This window comes from Corythoichthys intestinalis, chromosome 3 (assembly GCF_030265065.1).
Source record: "Corythoichthys intestinalis isolate RoL2023-P3 chromosome 3, ASM3026506v1, whole genome shotgun sequence".
Lineage (NCBI taxonomy): Eukaryota > Metazoa > Chordata > Actinopteri > Syngnathiformes > Syngnathidae > Corythoichthys > Corythoichthys intestinalis.
This window is the reverse complement of record NC_080397.1, coordinates 59,185,824-59,206,657: the sequence shown is the minus strand read 5'-3', so window position 1 is coordinate 59,206,657 and position 20,834 is coordinate 59,185,824. Positions and strand designations below refer to the sequence as shown.

General features: G+C 39.9%; 1 protein-coding gene across 1 annotated transcript in view; it reads left to right on the top strand.

Annotated features, from left to right (window-relative positions):
- The window catches only part of pik3ip1 (phosphoinositide-3-kinase interacting protein 1), a 29,857-nt gene extending 11,091 nt beyond the window's left edge, over positions 1-18,766 (top strand). Inside the window, exons 4-6 of the mRNA XM_057832416.1 lie at positions 5,367-5,546; positions 5,619-5,697; positions 15,875-18,766. Of these exons, the coding sequence (XP_057688399.1) occupies positions 5,367-5,546; positions 5,619-5,697; positions 15,875-16,091 (476 nt within the window). The 3' untranslated portion in view covers positions 16,092-18,766. The remainder of the gene's footprint in view (positions 1-5,366; positions 5,547-5,618; positions 5,698-15,874) is intronic.
- The last annotated feature ends 2,068 nt before the right edge of the window (positions 18,767-20,834 follow it).

Here is a 20,834-nt window from a genome sequence, read left to right as displayed (position 1 = left end):
TCGAATACTCGAGTTAATCGATTAATCGTTGCAGCACTACTAAAGGTTGTACTACCAAGTATTAGGCTGAGGGTGCCAATACTTTTGGAGTTTTGTGTAAAATGATAATGATTTAAAAAAAAAAAAAAAAAAAATCTCTTTTGTGTTTTTTCATTGCAAGCAAAATAAATGAAGATGTTACTACCAAAGCATTTGTAATAACAATCATTTTCCGGGAGAAATTGAGCATTATCTGACAGAATTGCAGGGGTGCCAATACTTTTAGCCAGCACTGTACAGTGGTTGTTTTGCTTAAAATGTGGTTCTGCTTGGATAAACAATGACCGTTTTGTGTTGGGAAAAATCGTCAACTTGGTTTAAAGTTTGGATAGATCAGTAGTTCTCATCCTGAATAATCCAGGTGCAAGTAAAACAAGATTACAGCCCGTCCTCAGTAGTAGGTCATTTGGTTAAATCCCTGATAATACTACAGTCTAATGTTCCCTTCGTTTCCGTCCTGATTCCAACAAACAATAAGACAAGTACCACAGTTATGTGTCCACAGTTCAGTCCCCACCCGCCCTTGTTGCCACGCCTCACACCTCCACTCATTGGCCTTCACACCTCAGAAACAGTACCTTATTGGCTGCTTCTCATAATGACGTCACAGACTTTCTAGTCGAGTTTGTAAACATCCGGCTTGTGCTTGGAAATGGGCCATGTGGGAAAATTTAAAGTGCAGATGTGAAGGCCAACCCTCCTGTCGCTTGTTGGAGAATTTTTACGACCAGCCGCTTCCTTCCAGACGTGTCTTTTCAAAATGTTTTGTAGTCGTGCAACTCAACAGGAGGAGCTGGTTGGCCTCCCTCCTCAGTGGTCTTGTTATTGGAGCAACAGTAACCAGAAACCACACATTATGATATAACCATCGCATCTAATTTGGCGCAAAGTGCATCGCTTCTCCCCACACATTTTACAACAAAATCCATATGTCAATTTATACAGTGCAACCCCATTTATCTTTGAGGATTAGATTCCAAGCTCACTGACCAGATATGAAGATAAGAGATAAGAAAGACCATAATAATGAATTATTTGTTTAATTTGCAGTTTTATGCTTTATGTACTTAAATGTATTAAAGCAAGTAAGTCAATTAAAAAGTCAATTTTACTCAGATTTCTTGAAATTAGGGATGCCCCGATCCAGGTTTTTGCACTTCCGATCCGATCCGATATTGTTTTGCACTTCCGATCCGATACCGATACTGGCCGTTACCGATACCGGCCTATCTGAGCATGTGTTAAAGTTATTTAGCCTCCTTACTTAGTTGTCAGACTCATGTTGAAAAGGGTTTTAGTACTCTTGATAACAACTAGCCAGCTGAATTAGGTGAGTTTGAATAACACACAACGGTTGGTAACAAGAAACTGACCTGTTTATTCAGTGACAAACACAAAACATTATAAATAACAAACAGAAATGGCATAGTCAGTCAGTAAAACGTGCAAATAATATTGTAAACTGTCTTAAAAAGCAAAACAAACAACCTTAGCGGAAAATCCCACAAACCCCCCAAGCTATTAGATGCTTTTAATGTTTCGTGCATTAGTTACAATAATTGTATAAAAAGCCTCTCAGGTTTAAATAAACGAAAAGTTAACATTTTAAAACAGTAAATAAAATACTCAAGTCCCCATTCTGTATCAGCAGCTTTAAACTACATTCAATTCATTTAATTTTGCGAATCAACTGTTAAAGTTGTTAAAATTGCTCCCGTTATTCCATAATTTCCCTTCTGTCTACTTTCGACATGTGAAAGTTTTAAAACTGTTTTGAAGATGGATTCAAGTCAAGATTTTGCCGATTTAGGAGTATTTTAGATAAAAAGTTATTTTAGGTTCGCTTGGAAGGTTCACCACAGCCTACTAGGGAAGTCTCCTGCTTTAAGATGGCGGCTGTTTACTAACGCATCTAGTTTTCCATACTTCAATGTTGCTAACGCAGTCGAGTCTGTCGTTTTGCATCTAGTTCTCTATACGTATGATATCTATTATCTACAGTACAACGATGTTGACGTAGTTTGTAGCGGCTGTCAGCAGCAGTCAGGTATTCATGTGTTTTTTATCCAGCGGCATGAGTTGAGCTAAAGCCGTGAGTCGAGCATTGGCATTACCCGGGGGACAAGCATGATGTTTACTCTCGGGACGCAATGCGGTCCGTTTCTCATTGCGTCCCGAAGACTGCTCTGTGTATTAGTTCCGCTTTACTTGACATATTTCAATAATCGGAATTTGGATGTTTGTGAATCGTTCTCGAATCTTCCACAGCCGAATTGCGTGTTGGACTGTGCGTCTTTACTCACGAGAGATAATGGCTCGTCATCCAGAATGAATTCTTCGGCAATGACTTTTATTATTCCCTGGGCTTTGGGACTGTCGAGTGCCAGTTTGTCATGCATAGCAAAAGTTTCTGCCAGTGTTAGTTGCGTAGGACCTTTCTTTTTGTCTTCGGTTTTCTTAAGATACTCCTCATATTGTTTGTGGTGGTATTTCGCTAAATGCTTGATTAGGTTGGTTGTATTAAAAGTTCTTACAGCTTTACCACCACGCTTGACTTTATTGTGGCATATGTTGCACTCTGCCTCTTCGTCTTTGTCGTCCTTTAAGGTGAAATGATCCCATACAGCTGACGTTTTTACCGATAAATCTCTCGGTAAATTGGGAGACAGTAATGCAGTGTGTTGAAGGTGCGCGTAAAATGCGGACCGGATTTTAGGGAAAATGAAGCAAAAACTGGAATGGATTATGTAAATTGGTGTGCTGGAAAACCCGGACAGGATTTTCAAAAAAACTGGATCGGAAGTCTGGATTGGAAATTTTCTGTGTCGGCCGATCTGATACCGATGCACATTTTTTTTGCCCTTATTGGCGTCCGATCTGATCCAAAAATCGGATCGGGACATCTCTACCTGAAAAGGAAAAATGACTAGCTCCTTTTAAGTAGGGCTGCAGCTATCGATTATTTTAGTAGTCGATTAATCGATGAACTTGTTAGTTCACATAATCGAGTAATCGGATAAGGAACAAAAATTTAAATACCTGACCTGAGCCTTAAACGATATAAAAAATAAATAAATGAGGGATATACAGTGCCTTGCAAAAGTATTCGGCCCCCTTGAATCTTGCAACCTTTCGCCACATTTCAGGCTTCAAATATAAAGATATGAAATTTAATTTTTTTGTCAAGAATCAACAACAAGTGGGACACAATCGTGAAGTGGAACAACATTTATTGGATAATTTGAACTTTTTTAACAAATAAAAAACTGAAAAGTGGGGCGTGCAATATTATTCGGCCCTTTACTTTCAGTGCAGCAAACTCACTCCAGAAGTTCAGTGAGGATCTCTGAATGATCCAATGTTGTCCTAAATGACCGATGATGATAAATAGAATCCACCTGTGTGTAATCAAATCTCCGTATAAATGCACCTGCTCTGTGATAGTCTCAGGGTTCTGTTTAAAGTGCAGAGAGCATTATGAAAACCAAGGAACACACCAGGCAGGTCCGAGATACGGTTGTGGAGAAGTTTAAAGCCGGATTTGGTTACAAAAAGATTTCCCAAGCTTTAAACATCTCAAGGAGCACTGTGCAAGCCATCATATTGAAATGGAAGGAGCATCAGACCACTGCAAATCTACCAAGACCCGGCCGTCCTTCCAAACTTTCTTCTCAAACAAGGAGAAAACTGATCAGAGATGCAGCCAAGAGGCCCATGATCACTCTGGATGAACTGCAGAGATCTACAGCTGAGGTGGGAGAGTCTGTCCATAGGACAACAATCAGTCGTACACTGCACAAATCTGGCTTTTATGGAAGAGTGGCAAGAAGAAAGCAATTTCTCAAAGATATCCATAAAAAGTCTCGTTTAAAGTTTGCCACAAGCCACACCAAACATGTTGAAGAAGGTGCTCTGGTCAGATGAAACCAAAATTGAACTTTTTGGCCACAATGCAAAACGATATGTTTGGCGTAAAAGCAACACAGCTCATCACCCTGAACACACCATCCCCACTGTCAAACATGGTGGTGGCAGCATCATGGTTTGGGCCTGCTTTTCTTCAGCAGGGACAGGGAAGATGGTTAAAATTGACGGGAAGATGGAGGCAGCCAAATACAGGAACATTCTGGAAGAAAACCTGTTGGTATCTGCACAAGACCTGAGACTGGGACGGAGATTTATCTTCCAACAGGACAATGATCCAAAACATAAAGCCAAATCTACAATGGAATGGTTCAAAAATAAACTTATCCAGGTGTTAGAATGGCCAAGTCAAAGTCCAGACCTGAATCCAATGGAGAATCTGTGGAAAGAGCTGAAGACTGCTGTTCACAAACACTCTCCATCCAACCTCACTGAGCTCGAGCTGTTTTGCAAGGAAGAATGGGCAAGAATGTCAGTCTCTCGATGTGCAAAACTGATAGAAACATACCCCAAGCGACTTGCAGCTGTAATAGGAGCAAAAGGTGGCGCTACAAAGTATTAACGCAAGGGGGCCGAATAATATTGCACGCCCCACTTTTCAGTTTTTTATTTGTTAAAAAAGTTTAAATTATCCAATAAATTTTGTTCCACTTCACGATTGTGTCCCACTTGTTGTTGATTCTTGACAAAAAATTAAAAATTTATATCTTTATGTTTAAAGCCTGAAATGTGGCGAAAGGTTGCAAGGTTCAAGGGGGCCGAATACTTTTGCAAGGCACTGTATGTACAACAAAAGAACAATTGGCTCATCCAGTCAATGTCATGGCCTGAAAATAGCCCAGATCTCAACCCTAATGAAACCTGTGGTGGAAATTGAAAAAAAATGGTCCACAGCAAGGCTCCAACCTGCAAGGATGATCTGGCAACTGCAATTAAAGAAACTTGGCACCAAATTGATGAAGAATACTCATCAAGTCCATGCCTCAGAGACTGTAGGCTGTCTTAAAAGCCAGAGCAGGTGCAACTAAATACTAAAGATGTGTTTTGATTGTTATTTCTTTGTTGCTCATGATTCCATATATTTTACCTCAGAATGGAGTGGTTCTATATTTATTTCCCGGCACTTGCTCTATAAAAGTAACATTTACTGACCAGCACAATGTTTTTTATTCATTTCTTTTAGTGTTTCTGAATGCTAAAGCGTTGCACTTTTGAACTAATTCATTATTTTTTCAAGCTTTTGATCCAAGTTTGTTCTACATAATAAAATGTCTGAGTGAATGCTCATCTGAGACTGGTGATTCCATACTTTTTGTTTGGGGTTGTATTTGCTGTAGCAGAAGTAATGATACTCTGGAATGGCTCCAAGCTGTCAAATTGACGCTGCCTCTCCGTTTTCCCAGTGCTCACTTCCAGTGAGGATCCAAAGACGGCCGAGCCGACGGCAGCCACTCCCTCCCCAGACACTGATATCCCACCAAAGACGCAAGGAGACGCAGCGGCCGTTGCCGGGCAGCCAGTGATGGGAATTAGCCAGAGGGTGCGAACCGGACCCAAAAAGAAAAAAGATCTGGGCACGCTCGGTATGTTCTTCTGAAAATACTTGATGACATTTATAGACTGTAACTCACTGTTGGCCGAATGTCATTTTTTAGGCTATGCCCTGGGCATCGTCATGATGGCCGTTATAATCGTTCTCGGCGCGGGCATCACGTTTGGCTACTTCTACAAAAGGTCAGATTCCGAACAAGCTCTGCACAGTTATGCGCGATGCCACAATAACACGCCATGGGGGGACGACAGGAAAGTTTTTTGAAGGGTTTTCATTTTCGATTCTTGGAAAGGAGGATGACGTGAAGGAGACATTTGACATTAGAGTGATCCCTCGTTTTTCGTGGTTAATGGGGACCAGAACCTGCTGCGATAAGTGAAAAACGGCAAAGTAGTGCCCCCCCATATATACTGGACTGTCTCAGAAAATTAGAATACACAATATTCTAATTTTTTGAGACAGTCCTGTGTATATATACAGGACTGTCTCAGGAAATTAGAATACACAATATTCTAATTTCCTGACTGTCTCAGGAAATTAGAATACACAATATTCTAATTTCCTGACTGTCTCAGGAAATTAGAATATTGTGTATTCTAATTTCCTGAGACAGTCCTGTATATATACACAGGACTGTCTCAAAAATTTAGAATATTGTGTATTCTAATTTTCTGAGACAGTCCAGTATATATATATGTGTGTGTGTATATATATGTATATGTGTATATATATCAGATTTAAATGACAGTACAGTGAGACACTCACTAGTTTTGCCGCCCTCTGCTGGCGCTTGGGTGCGACTGATTTTATAGGCTTCAGCAACCCATAAGCATTGTGTAAGTAATTATTGATATCAACAATGGCGGGCTACTAGTTCATTTTTTGAGTGAAAATTTTACAAATTTTATTAAAACGAAAACATTAAGAGGGGTTTTAATATAAAATTTATATAACTTGTACTAACATTGATCTTTTAAGAACTACAAGTCTTTCTATCCATGGATCGCTTTAACGGAATGTTAATAATGTTAATGCCATCTGTTGATTTATTGTTATAATAAACAAATACAGTCCTTATGTACCGCATGTTGAATATACATATCCATCTTGTCTTATCTTTCCATTCCAACAATAATTTACAGAAAAATATGGCATATTTCATGGATGGTTTGAATTGCAATTAATTACGGTTAATTATGATTAATTAATTTTTAAGCTGTAATTAACTTGATTAAAAATTTAAACGTTTGACAGCCCTATGGCTGCAGCTATCGATTATTTTAGTAGTCGATTAATCGATGAACAAGTTAGTTCGAATAATCAAGTAATCGGATAAGGAACATAAAAAATTAAAATACCTGAGCTGAGCCTCAAACGGTATAAAAAAAAAATAATAATAATTGAGGATCTATGTACAACAAAGGAACAATTGGCTAACTTAAATAGCAAAAGTCCACTAGCTTAAATGCTATAAAACGTTCACGTTTTTTTTCACAATGCTCTTAACACATGGTTCAGACACATATTCCCACAAAATAGGCTAAATATACCTAGAAACTAAATTACGAAGGCATTAAAAAAACATTAGCTTGGCTTATGTTGGTCTTAACATGGAACAGCTGGATTCGGCCATGTGAAATGGGGCAGACTAGAGGGCAGTGTATCCACCCGAATCAATAAAGCTTAATGAAAACACTTTCAAGACAAACCATTACAACACCACTTTAATTAAACGAATATTTGAAGCAGCAAAATTTAATTCGAATATTTCTTTCTAATCGAACACTCGAGTTAATTGATTAATTATTGCAGCACTGATATATATATATATATATATATATATATATATATATATATATATATATATAGTACCTGACAATAGTCTTGTCGCTTATCCATTTTGTAGAAACAATTGCTAATAACCTGACTTTTAAATATTCAATTGGTTTCAGAAATGGCTCAAATGAAAGCTAAGACCCTCCCAAATGATGTTGAATGTACAAAAATATATTTGTTTCACTAGTGGTGCTGTGAGATCCAAATTTGATATATTGTATGACTTCCACGGGCTTCGGCAAAGATTTATACAATTTATTGATGAAGTCATCAGGAACATCAAAGAAAGCAGTCTTGCGTGCCTCCCAGAGTTCCTCAACATTCTTGGGTTTCGTCTTCCTTGCTTCCTCTTTCATCCTACCCCAGACATGCTCAATGATGTTGATGTCTGGTGACTGGGCTGGCCAGACCTGGAGGATCTTGATTGAAGTATGCGATGGAGCACCATCCTGCTGCAGAATTTGTCCCTTTTTATGGTTAGGACTTTAAGGGGCAGCTAATATGTGTTGATATTTCAGACTACTTATGTTGCCTTCCACCCTGCAGATCTCTTGCATAGCCCTATACTGGATGTAACGCCAGACCATAATTTTGCCACCATCAGGCTTCACTGTTTTGTGGCAAAAGGTGGATTTTTCAGATCAATCTTCCATTGAATTACACCACAGTCGCCGCAAATATTGCAGGAGACCTACTGGAGCCCGCATGGATCCGAGATGCACTCCGAAAACAGTGAAGTTTGGTGGTGGCAAAATCATGGTCTGGGGTTACATCCAGTATGGGGGTGTGCGAGAGATCTGCAGGGTGAAGGCAACATAAATAGTCTGAAATATCAACAAATCTTAGCTGCCTCTTACATTCCTAACCAGTGTTGTTAATTTTACTTTAAAAAAGTAATTAATTACAGTTACAAATTACTTCTCCCAAAAAGTAATTGCGTTAGTAACTCAGTTACCTGAATGTAAGAGTAATTAGTTACTTGGCAAAGTAACTAGTGATATTTTTTTTTTCTCAAAAAAAAAAAAAAAACAGGTCACACAATGTGAAGCTTAAAGGGTTTGGGGGACAATTGGCCCAAGCCCAATTCTTTACCCTCCACTTAACTAGACACAAGGGTATTGCGATAACTAGCTAGTAACCTTTGCTATGTGTGGAAGTCATTTAAAGTTGTGAATCAATCGTTAAAGTTGTTAAAATTTCTCCCGTTATTGCATTAGTTCCCTTCTGTCTACTTTAAACATGTGTAAGTTTTAAAACTGTTTCATCATTTAAAGATAGATTTAAGTTAAGATTTTGCCGATTTAGGAGCATTTTAGATTAAAAAAAATTACTTAGGTTCGCTAGGAAGGATCTCTACATCAGGGCCTTCCTGAGAGGTCTACTGCTTTAAGATGGCGGCTGTTTACAAACGCACGTAGTCCTTAAAACATGTTGGCAATGCAGCAGTGTCTGTCATCTGCATCTAGTTCTATAATATGATATCTACCGTGTCATGTGGGCGTAGTTTGTCGGCTATGGCTGCAGTCAGGTATTATTGGAGCCATCTAGCATCGCGGTTGCAACGGGGTCTTCCCCACTCCTGCTCTGCTCTCGTCCCCGTGAGTCCGTTTCTCTCAGACTTTTTTTTATTTAACCAACTTAGTAACGCACGCCTTTCCCGCCTCAGTAACGGTAACGGCGTTGCCAAGATGAGAAAAGTAATTAATTAGATTACTCATTACTGAAAAAAATAACGCCGTTAGTAACGCCGTTATTAACAACACTGTTCCTAACCATAAAAAGGGACAAATTACATATCACATACTTCAATTTCGAACTCAAAGTTCCTCAAGGCAAAGAAGATCAAAATCCTCCAGGACTGGCCAGCCGATTCACCAGACTTGAACAGAATGAAAGAGGAAGCATGGAAGACGAAACCCAAGAATGTTGATGAACTCTGGGAGGCATGCAAGACTGCTTTCTTTGATGTTCCTGATGACTTCATCAATAAATTTTATGAGTCCTTGCCGAAGCCCATGGAAGTCATACAAAATATTAAATTTGGATCTCACAGCACCACTACTTAATTCGCTTGTGTTATGTAACATATTTTTGTATTTGAAGTACAGTACATTTTTTGTTTGATTTTCACACTACTTTCTGTAGGCGCCAAAACTTTTGTCTTGCCAAAATTTGACCTTGATGTCTTCATGAAATGATAAATATTTTTTATTTTTGTACATTCAACATCATTTGGGAGGGTCTTAGCTTTCATATGAGCCATTTCTGAAACCAATTGAATAATTAAAAGTCAGGTTACTAGCAATTGTTTCTGCAAAATGGATAAGCGACAAGACTTTTGTCAGGGACTGTATTGCAAGGATAGCATTGTGCTATACTTTCGTATTAAAGTGCTGGCGGGGTCTTGAGGAATTGATGTCATCAGGTATCGGCCCGTAGCGAGGCGCGTCCCTTGTTACTAAGGTGTTGCTATGGCAGTAACTCAAAAATTACGCAATCAGTTCAAAAAAATTTGGGGTAATGCGAGTTTTGAGACAGCGAATGATGCATTCAATCCAATTTAACAGAGTATAACGCTTATGAACTAAAGTCTTAAGCTGCCCTTTAAGCTCTAAGCTAATTATGATAAGTTTTAAACATATTACTGTCCCACCTAATCATTTTTAAACAAGAATAAAGTAGAAAAATGCTTGTCTTTATTAAATGCTTTGTTGAGTGAATCCACTCAAATCCGCTCAAGTTGCTCACTTACAGACAAGGAGTTGCCACAGCAACTGTTTAACTAGCTAAACGATGATTGACGCATACGGCGCTTTGAAGTTTCGGCTTCAGGACATCTCTGGCAAGAGCAAACCTTAACATCTGTCAATCATAGTTAACTTTAATAAGCAACTCCAGTGCACTACCTGACCAAGAAAGGTACTAGGAGGGAGAGTGAGACTACGTGATTGGATCGGGACAGCTCATCCATATTTATTTTAGGGCTGTCAAACGATGAAAAATTTTAATCGAGTTAATTACAGCTTAAAAATTAATTAATCGTAATTAATCGCAATTAATCGCAATTCAAACCATCTATAAAATATGCCATATTTTTCTGTAAATTATTGTTGGAATGGAAAGATAAGACACAAGATGGATATATATATTCAACATGCGGTACATAAGGACTGTATTTGTTTATTATAAAAGTAAACCAACAAGATGGCATTAACTTTATTAACATTCTGTTAAAGCGATCCATGGATAGAAGGACTTGTAGTTCTTAAAGGGTATGTAGTGGCCTGGGAAAATTGTAATATTCCATCATTTATCCATAAACGCATGCCTTTTGTATTCATATCATGCCACTTCGTGTAATTACACACAAGAAAATGAGAGAAATTTGGCTCGATTGTCAAGCTAAAACGACCGGCGCCCAAGATCTGGCAGATTGTGTGCGTGACGTCACGACAAGTGAAGAGAGTGCCACCGGCCACTAGGGGGGCAGCGACTGTCTGCATCAATATAATTCCTTTTAGTGAGGGGAGAATTAGGGGTGTTTTGAGCTGTTTATGCTGATGCATTGTGTTCGTCCTGCACATATTCCAGGTTCCCTCATGAAGAAACACCCCTCGTTGTCAATAAAAGAGAATTCAGAATTGACAGTGAGGGGTGTTTCTTCAACACGAAAAAGGCTCAGTAATTTAATACTGAATGGCGGCGATGATGGCAGACAATTTCGTTTCTAGTTTCAGCGACGAATCCGACGTAGAAGGACGTAACGAATGTTCATCTAATGGTGACGAGGAGAGTTACGAAGCTTTAATCGGTGTTTTAGGTTACCAATTTGAGCCCAAACCAACGCCAATGCAGCGTAATGAAACGGTCATTGAGGGGAGCAATGACACTGATGAAACATCGGCAGCAGATCGTGTGGGAAACACCAGTGATTTGTTTTGCATTTCTTTTCGTGAAGCTGATACACCGTGACTGCAAAATAAAGGAATGCATAGAATAATTATCATTTATTGCGCTATCATAGCTTTTCGCTCTGCCAACAGACACAAATATGAATGGGATCAGAGGATTTGTTCTATATATTTTACGAACGATAATTCATACATGTGTCCAGTCCTGTATCCAATGCGTGACATTTTTTTATTATAAAAGAGTACTCACTCTGGCCATTTCGAGCTTGGCTGCTCCCCTCCTTTGCTTAGCTTTAGCCTCCTTTACCAGTCATCGTCCTCTTTCCTGATATCTCGGGACATTTAGGTGGCTGGTGTATGGTGGGCACCGCATCTGCTTTGAGCAGCAATCTTGCAGCAAAACCCGATTTCACTCGTCCATAGTTCGAGAAGCTTTCAGGTGGAAAATAACAGAAAACCGTGCCGGAGGCTGGGTCTAGAAAATTAGCCCTCTTTGCACGGACGAACTTTACCCATTGTCTGTGTAGTCCAGCTTTTTTTTTCGCGTTCAGGAACTCATGGATACTATATTCCGATAAATAACTATTTGACCACCACATAGCACAGCAGTTTTGAACCATTTTTGTGATGTTTTGGTAAACAAACCCCAACGCTACTCTCTCGTCATTAAAAAACAATGGCACCTGGCTCCGCCTCGACTGTCAATCACTTGTTGTGACGTCTCCGCCCCATTCGGCTGTTTCCGGAACACTTTCGGAAATGTTCGTCATTTTCGATCTATTTTCGATAATTGCTCATTAATGTGATTGATTTTTTTGTTAACTTTATCAATATTTGTTATCTTGGCACATAACGGTTCTATTGATGTCTCACTCCCCCTTTACCGCTACATACTCTTTAAAAGATAAATGTTAGTACAAGTTATAGAAATTTTATTTTGAAACCCCTCTTAATGTTTTCTTTTTAATAAAATTTGTAAAATGTTCAATCAAAAAATAAACTAGTTATTAATAAACCATTGTTGATGTCATTAATTACTTACATAATGCTCATGGGTGCTGAAGGCTATAAAATCAGTCGCACCCAAGCGCCAGCAGAGGGCAGCAAAACACCACAAAACACAATTAACAAGTGGGGATTTCACTGTACTGTCATTTAAATCAGTCTGAGCGGGGCATGTGTGTTAATTGCGTCAAATATTTTAACGTGATTAATTAAAGAAATTAATTACCGCCCGTTAACGCGATAATTTTGATAGCCCTAATTTATTTATCCATTTTTTAATTGAGAAAAAAAAATCTGCAATGCATAGAGGGCGCGAATTAACGAGGGATCACTGTACATCTCAATCATACAACAGACTGCAATTGCTTTTTTGTTACTAGATGAGCTGTGAATTTCTATTTTAAGCTAATGCTTACTTAGGAAGAGGAGTTTGTTATGTCACGGGTTTCACGCGTAAGAACAGCAGGCTCCTTGTCCGTTTAATAATACAGACTGGGGGAAAAAAAACATGCAGATAAAGACAGATGGGATAGAAGTTTCTCTTCAAAACATAAAGTGAGTGTTTGAAAATGAGTCGAGTTGAGTCTAACTACTCTTTTTGCCTCGTTTGGCTTACAAATATGGCTCAACCTCAATATAAACGAGTCATGCAGACTCCTGCTGTTCACCATCTGCTCCTTGTTTCCACCGAAGGCGTGTCACAGCAGTTAATCCGTGGCTCCCAAATAAAAACAGGATTCCGCCTCGAGCTGTACATAATTTAAATGAAGCAGTTTAAAAACTCAACACAGATTTTGGCTTATGTGCGTAACAAGTTGGCCGTGAGCATCGTAGGATTTCTGCGGGGATTTTGCAATTAAAAACAAAAACATGGATTTATGTGTCAGGCAAAATGTACTGTGAAGGAACAATGCAGAGTTCTCAAAGTTTGGGGTCACTTTGAAATTTCAGTTTTTTTCCAATGGAAATAACATTAAACTAATCAGAAAAACACTCTACACATTATTAATGTGGTAAATGGCTATTCTAGTTGGAAACGTCTGGTTTTAATGCAATATCTACGTACAGTGGGGCAAATAAGTATTTAGTCAACCACTAATTGTGCAAATTCTCCCACTTGAAAATATTAGAGAGGCCTGTAATTTGGTAAACCTCAACCATGAGAGACAAAATGTGAGGAAAAAACCCAGAAAATCACATTGTTTGATTTTTAAAGAATTTATTTGCAAGTCATGGTGGAAAATAAGTATTTGGTCAATACCAAAAGTTCATCTCAATACTTTTTTATGTACCCTTTTATGGCAATAACGGAGGCCAAACGTTTTCTGTAACTCTTCACAAGCTTTTCACACAGTGTTGCTGGTATTTTGGCCCATTCCTCCATGCAGATCTCCTCTAGAGCAGTGATGTTTTGGGGCTGTCGTTGGGCAACACGGACTTTCAACTCGCCGCCACAGATTTTCTATGGGGTTGAGATCTGGAGACTGGCTAGGCCACTCCAGGACCTTGAAATGCTTCTTACAAAGCCACTCCTTTGTTGCCCTGGCTGCGTGTTTGGGATAATTGTCATGCTGAAAGACCCAGCCACGTCTCATCTTCAATGCCCTTGCTGACAGAAGGAGATTTTCACTCAAAATCTCTCGATCCATGGCCCCATTCGTTCTTTCCTTTACACAGATCAGTCGTCCTAGTCCCTTTGCAGAAAAACAGCCCCAAAGCATGATGTTTTCACCTCCATGCTTCACAGTGGGTATGGTGTTCTTCAGATGCAATTCAGTATTCTTTCTCCTCCAAACACGAGAATCTGTATTTCTACCAAAAAGTTCTATTTTGGTTTCATCTGACCATAACACATTCTCCCAGTCCTCTTCTGGATCATCCAAATGCTCTCTAGCGAACCACAGACGGGCATGGACTTGTACTTTCTTCAGCAGTGGGACACGCCTGGCAGTGCAGGATTTGAGTCCCTGGCGGCGCATTGTGTTACTGATAGTTAGAGGTGCACGATAATTATCGGTCCGATAATACGAATTATGACGTCATCCCAATAAATCCGATACCATAATATATTATCGGCCCTATTAATAATATTTTTGGCACGGTGTCGGATTGGGATTTGTGCGTTTGTTTCCACTCCCGTTTTTCCAGTATGCAAAGTTTTGTTACGGTCTTTGTTTTGTTCATTATAATAATGTTCATGTCATCATGAAAATTCTGGTTCGGTCAAAGGCAAATCTAAGCTGAATCAACCACTAGTATTTCTGACCTACAGGCGTTCAAAAACTCAGGTGAATATACATTGAAAAGTTATATGTATATATTATCGGTTATCGTATCGGTATCGGCCTTGAAGAGCAGGAAGTTATCTATCGGTTTCAAAAAATGGATATCGTGCACCCCTACTGCTAGTAGCCTTTGTTACTGTGGTCCCAGCTCTCTGTAGGTCATTCACAAGGTCCCCCCGTGTGGTTCTGGATTTTTGCTCACCGTTCTTGTTATCATTTTGACGCCACAGGGTGAGATCTTGCATGGAGCCCCAGATAGATGGAGATTATCAGTGGTCTTGTATGTCTTCCATTTTTTAATAATTGCTCCCACAGTTGATTTCTTTACACCAAGCGTTTTACCTATTGCAGATTCAGTCTTCCCAGCCTGGTGCAGGTCTACAATTTTGTCTCTGGTGTCCTACGACAGCTCTTTTGTCTTGGCCATAGTGGAGTTTGGAGTGTGACTGACTGAGTTTGTGGACAGGTGTCTTTTATACCGATAATGAGTTAAAACAGGTGCCATTAATACAGGTGGAGCCTCGTTAGACCTCGTTAGACCTCTTTGACAGCCAGAAATCTTGCCTGTTTTTAGGTGACCAAATACTTATTTTCCACTCTAATTTGGAAATAAATTCTTTAAAAATCAAGCATTGTGATTTTCTGTTTTTTTTCCACATTCTGTCTGTCATGGTTGAGGTTTACCCATGTTGACAATTTTTTTTCTTTTCAAGTAGGAGAACTTGCACAATTGGTGGTTGACTAAATACTTATTTGCCCCACTGTATATCAACTAGAAACTGCAATTTCTGGAGAAATTACTCTGGGGCTTTGCTCTGTGGATATACAGATCCAGGTTGGTGTGGGGACATTTCTGGGACAATATCAGGTCACTTCCTGTTGATTTGGGAACATTGGGAGACATTTCCTGGTCATACCAGGTCATTTGGGGACATTTGGGGGGCGTGTCCTGGTAATACCAGGTCATTTGGGGGGCGTGCCCTGGTCATATCAGGTCATTTGGGGACATTTGGGGGGCATGCCCTGGTCATATCAGGTCATTTGGGGACTTTTGGGGGCGTGTCCTAGTCATATCAGGTCATTTGGGGACGTCTCCTAGTCATATCAGGTGATTTGAGGACATTTGGGGGGCGTATTATCTATATGCTAGAGGAGCAGGAAGTTATTGATATCGGTATCAGTTTAAAAAAAAAAGGATATTTTGAACCCCTAGTTAAAGTTCTTTCGTAACAAGAGGCAGTAACTTTTCTTTTGAGGCATATCTTAACCTGAAAAGTCTACGTAGAGACACCACTGTAATTCCTTTTTGTGTGTGTTTTCAGGGGCAGAGACCTAAAGAAGCAGCATGAGCAGCGGGTGTACGAGCGGGAGATGCAGAGGATCACCCTGCCACTGTCGGCCTTCTCCAACCCCACGTGCGAGCTGGTCGACGAGAACACTATCGTTGTCACGGCCCGGCATGAGACCACCCCGGTCCAGGAGGCGGCGGAGGGCGCGGACCCACTCATCGATCAGCAAGCGGGCACACCTGGAGCATGAGGGACTTCCCCTCTGCCTCAGTCAGGACTTCTGTATACACTCACTGGCCGCTTTATTAGGGTACACCTGTCCAACTGCTCGTTAACACTTAATTTCTAATCAGCCAATCACATGGCGGCAACTCAGTGCATTTAGGCATGTAGACATGGTTTAAGACAATCTCCTGCAGTTCAAACCGAGCATCAGTACGGGGAAGAAAGGTGATTTGAGTGACTTTGAACGTGGCATGGTTGTTGGTGCCAGAAAGGCTGGTCTGATTATTCCAGAAACTGCTGATTTACTGGGATTTTCACGCACAACCATCTCTAGGGTTTACAGAGAATGGTCCGAAAAAGAAAAAATGTCCAGTGAGCGGCAGTTCTGTGGGCCGAAATGCCTTGTTGATGCCAGAGTTCAGAGGAGAATGGCCGGACTGGTTCGAGCTGATAGAAAGGCAACAGTGACTCAAATAACCACCCGTTACAACCAAGGTAGGCAGAAGAGCATCTGTGAACGCACAGTACGTCGAACTTTGAGGCAGATGGGCTACAGCAGCAGAAGACCACGCCGGGTGCCACTCCTTTCAGCTAAGAACAGGAAACTGAGGCTACAATTTGCACAAGCTCATCGAAATTGGACAATAAAAGATTAGAAAAATGTTGCCTGGTCTGATGAGCAGGCCATTTGGGGGCCCTAAGCAAAAAAATGCAAAGGGGCCCATATTTTTGGCCCACCATTTCGTCACAGTGTACTGTGAAACCCATACATGCAATCCAACCCATACGTCCATATTTTGTATAGTAATTAGGGCTGTCAAACGATTAAAATTTTTAATCAAGTTAATTACAGCTTAAAAATTAATTAATCGTAATTAATCGCAATTCAAACCATCTATAAAATATGCCATATTTTTCTGTAAATTATATTATATATTCTGTAAAATAAATTGTTGGAATGGAAAGATAAGACACAAGATGGATATATACATTCAACATACGGTACATAAGTACTGTAGTGGGCATTTCACTCTACTGTCATTTAAATCTGTCTATGCTGTCCTCACTCCGAAGCGTGTACTTTTTCCAAAGCTAGACAGCTAGTGAACGACGCCTTAATAATCAGACTTCTTCCTTTTTCATCTGATTTATTAATAAAATGGCCTCAAAGCATTGTCCTCTTTAGACCGTCGTAAAACTACAAAACAATGTACACAAGCATTGCATTAGCAACAACGTTAGCTTAGCACACTATACAGGTTCACTAAACATAAACAAAAAGCGTCTCATACAAAAATATAACATTTCGCTTACTAACATAATATGTACATTCTTTACAACAACCATACTTACGGACAAATCTTGTCCAAGGATCATATAAGCACAACATTACAATGTAGGCGTCAGCCCGAGACATCGTGCAGCCATATTGAACTGGCAAGAAAACAATAAACCATGTTGCAAAGCGACCACAAGAGTTCGCTGTTAGACAGCACAAAAAGCCTTGCTGTAAAACTTACCAAAAGGCAGAGAATACTGTCTGAGCGGGACATGTGCGTTAATTGCGTCAAATATTTTAACGTGATTAATTTAAAAAATTAATTACCGCCCGTTAACGCGATAATTTTGACTAATATTAATCAGATTTTTTTGCACTGCATACTTCAAACTTCTCACTCCAAATGATTGTCAGAACATAAGTAGATAGCGCCAAACCGTTTTGTAAAAGAGGAAAGAAAGAAAGTTAAGGAAGGACTTTTATTTTTTAAGCTTGTAATCAAGTATCAAAACTCACAAAAGTCAAATAAAGCAAACTGTAGTAAACAAAATAGTATCTTAATTAAACAATTGCCAGATTGGGGGCCCCCTAGTGGTCAGGGGCCCTAAGCAGCTGCATAGTCTGCGTATAGGCTGGGCCGGCCCTGCTGATGAGTCTCGATTTCTGCTGCGACATTCGGATGGTAGGGTCAGAATTTGGTGTCAACAACATGAAAGCATGGATCCATCCTGCCTTGTATCAACGGTTCAGGCTGGTGGTGGTGGTGTAATGGTGTGGGGAATATTTTCTTGGCACTCTTTGGGCCGCTTGGTACCAATTGAGCATCATTGGAACGCCACAGCCTACCTGAGTATTGTTGCTGACCATGTCCATCCCTTTTTGACCACAATGTACCCAACTTCTGATGGCTACTTTCAGCAGGATAATGCACAATGGAATCATCTCAGACTGGTTTCTTGAACATGAGATTGAGTTCACTGTACTCAAATGGCCTCCACAGTCACCAGATCTCAATCCAATAGAGCATCTTTGGGATGTGGTGGAACGGGAGATTCGCATCATGGACTGTGTGATGCCATCATGGCAATATGGACCAAACTCTCTGAGGAATGTTTCCAGCACCTTGTTGAATCTATGCCACCAAGAATAGAAGCAGTTCTGAAGGCAAAAGGGGGTCCAACCCGTTACTAGCATGGCGTACCTAATAAAGTGGCCGGTAAGTGTATGTTCCTCTCCGGGTCTAAAATGACCCTGGTGCCCGTTTTGAAGTCAGGAAGCATTTTGACCTGAAGATTAACGCCTTTTGTACATAAGATGTGGATGATGAAAATGTTATGTGCATTGACCCGCTGGCTGTGCCGAGGGAGAACCGTGTATATAGATATGTTTATAGATTTATATAAAGGGAGAAATGACAAATGGGGAAAAAAATGACTCCCTCATCCACAAATGCCTTCTTAGAATGGTACTTGGGAATGGGTTTTAGTTCCACAGGTTAAGGAGTGACAGGAAATGTTTCTCTCAGGAAGCATGAGAGGCCTTTAAATTGGTCTTCTGGATGACATAACACTGCCCCCGCATCACACACTGCAGGCGGAACAGGAAGTCCTGCCTTTGGAAGAGCTTGGCATTTTGCTTGCATACTATTTGTGACACAAACACCGTCTGCTAATGTTCCCTCACAAACAAGACTGCATGAATCAACAGTGTTAAGTACTAGTCATCATCAGACCCAGCCTGCTTTATCACTCCAGTTTTTATTTTTGGGATGTACGTCACTGGAATCTTTTTGTGTGCTCTTCGTTTTCACGAAAAACATTCTAAATGCAGTCACATTTGGAATGAAGTGCTTGTATTTGTGAAAGTTTATTCTCAGTGAAACAAATAAAAATGTGGAAATGGATTTTCTAGTTTTCTGTTGATTAAAAGATTCAGGCATGGAACGCCACATTTAAGTAGGCATGTGCCGGTTACTGGTGAAGGGAATAGTTACCTTTCTCGCACACAACATACAGTGGTGAGAACAAGTATTTGATACACTGCCGATTTTGCTGGTTTTCCCACTTGCAAGCCATGTAGAGGTCTGTAATTTCTATCATAAGTTCTCTTCAACTGTGAGGGACGGAATCTAATACAAAAATCCAGAAAATCGCATTGTATAATTTTTAAATAATAAATTTGTATTTAACTGCATGAAATAAGTATTTGATACATTACCAACTAGTAAACATTTCGGCTCTTAGTTCTTTTTTAAGAACCCCTCCTGTTCTTCACTCATTACCGGAAGTAACTGCACCTGTTTGAACTTGTTACCTGTATAAAAGACACCTGTTCACTAGAGCTGGGAATCTTTGGGCACCTAACAATTCGATTACGATTACGATTCAGAGGCTCCGAATCGATTATAAAACGATTATTGATGCACCCCACTCCTTTTTTTTTTTTTTTTTTTTTTAAATTTGTTTTGTACATTAGTTCCAAAATTGTTCAAAAATCCTCTCAGGCTAAACCAAACTACTATTTCAGTATCAAGTTAACATATAGCAGTAAACAAATATACAAAAATAACAGTAAATAAAAAAACTCCAGTCCCCATTCTATATCAGCAGCTTTAAACTACTTTCAATTAATTTAATGTTGTGAATCAACCATTAAAGTTGTTAAAATTGCTCCTGTTATTCCATAATTTCTCTTTTGTCTACTTTCAACATGTAAAAGTTTTAAAACTATTTTAAAGATAGATTCAAGTCAATATTTTACCGATTTAGGAGTATTTTAGATAAAAAGTTAATTAGGTTCGCTTGGAAGGTTCGCAACAACAGCCTTGCAGGGAAGTGTACTGCTTTAAGATGGCGGCCGTTACTAACGCCCGCATCTAGTTTTTTGTAGATGTGCTGGTAACGATACCGAAGCTATAATGCATCTAGTCCTATATAAATGATATCTACCGTAACATAATGTGGCTTGTAGCAGCTTTTCGGCAGCAGTCAGGTATGTTGTTGTTGTTTTTTTTTATCTCGTGGCATGAGTTGAGCTAGAGCCGTGAGTTGAGCATTGGCGTTACCCGAGGGGCCGGGTAATGAGAAGCATGATGTTTAGCTACTCTCGCTCCGTCCCTAATTGCGTACCGAAGACCGCGCGGCGCGCTGAGTGTGTCGTACTTCTGCTTTACTTGGCATATTTCAATAATCGGAATTTGGATGTTTGTGAATCGTTCTCGAATCTTCCACGGCCGAATCGCGAATAATCTAAGAATAGGAAATTTTGCACACCTCTACTGTTCACATACTCAAACAAACAAACGCCAACCTCTCCACAATGGCCAAGACCAAAGAGCTGTGTAAGGACATCAGGGATAAAATAATAGACCTGCACAAGGCTGGGATGAGCGACAGGAAAATAAGCAAGCTACTTGGTGATAAGGTAACAACTGTTGGAGCGATTATTAGAAAATGGAAGAAGTTCAAGTTGATGGTCAATCTGCCTGGT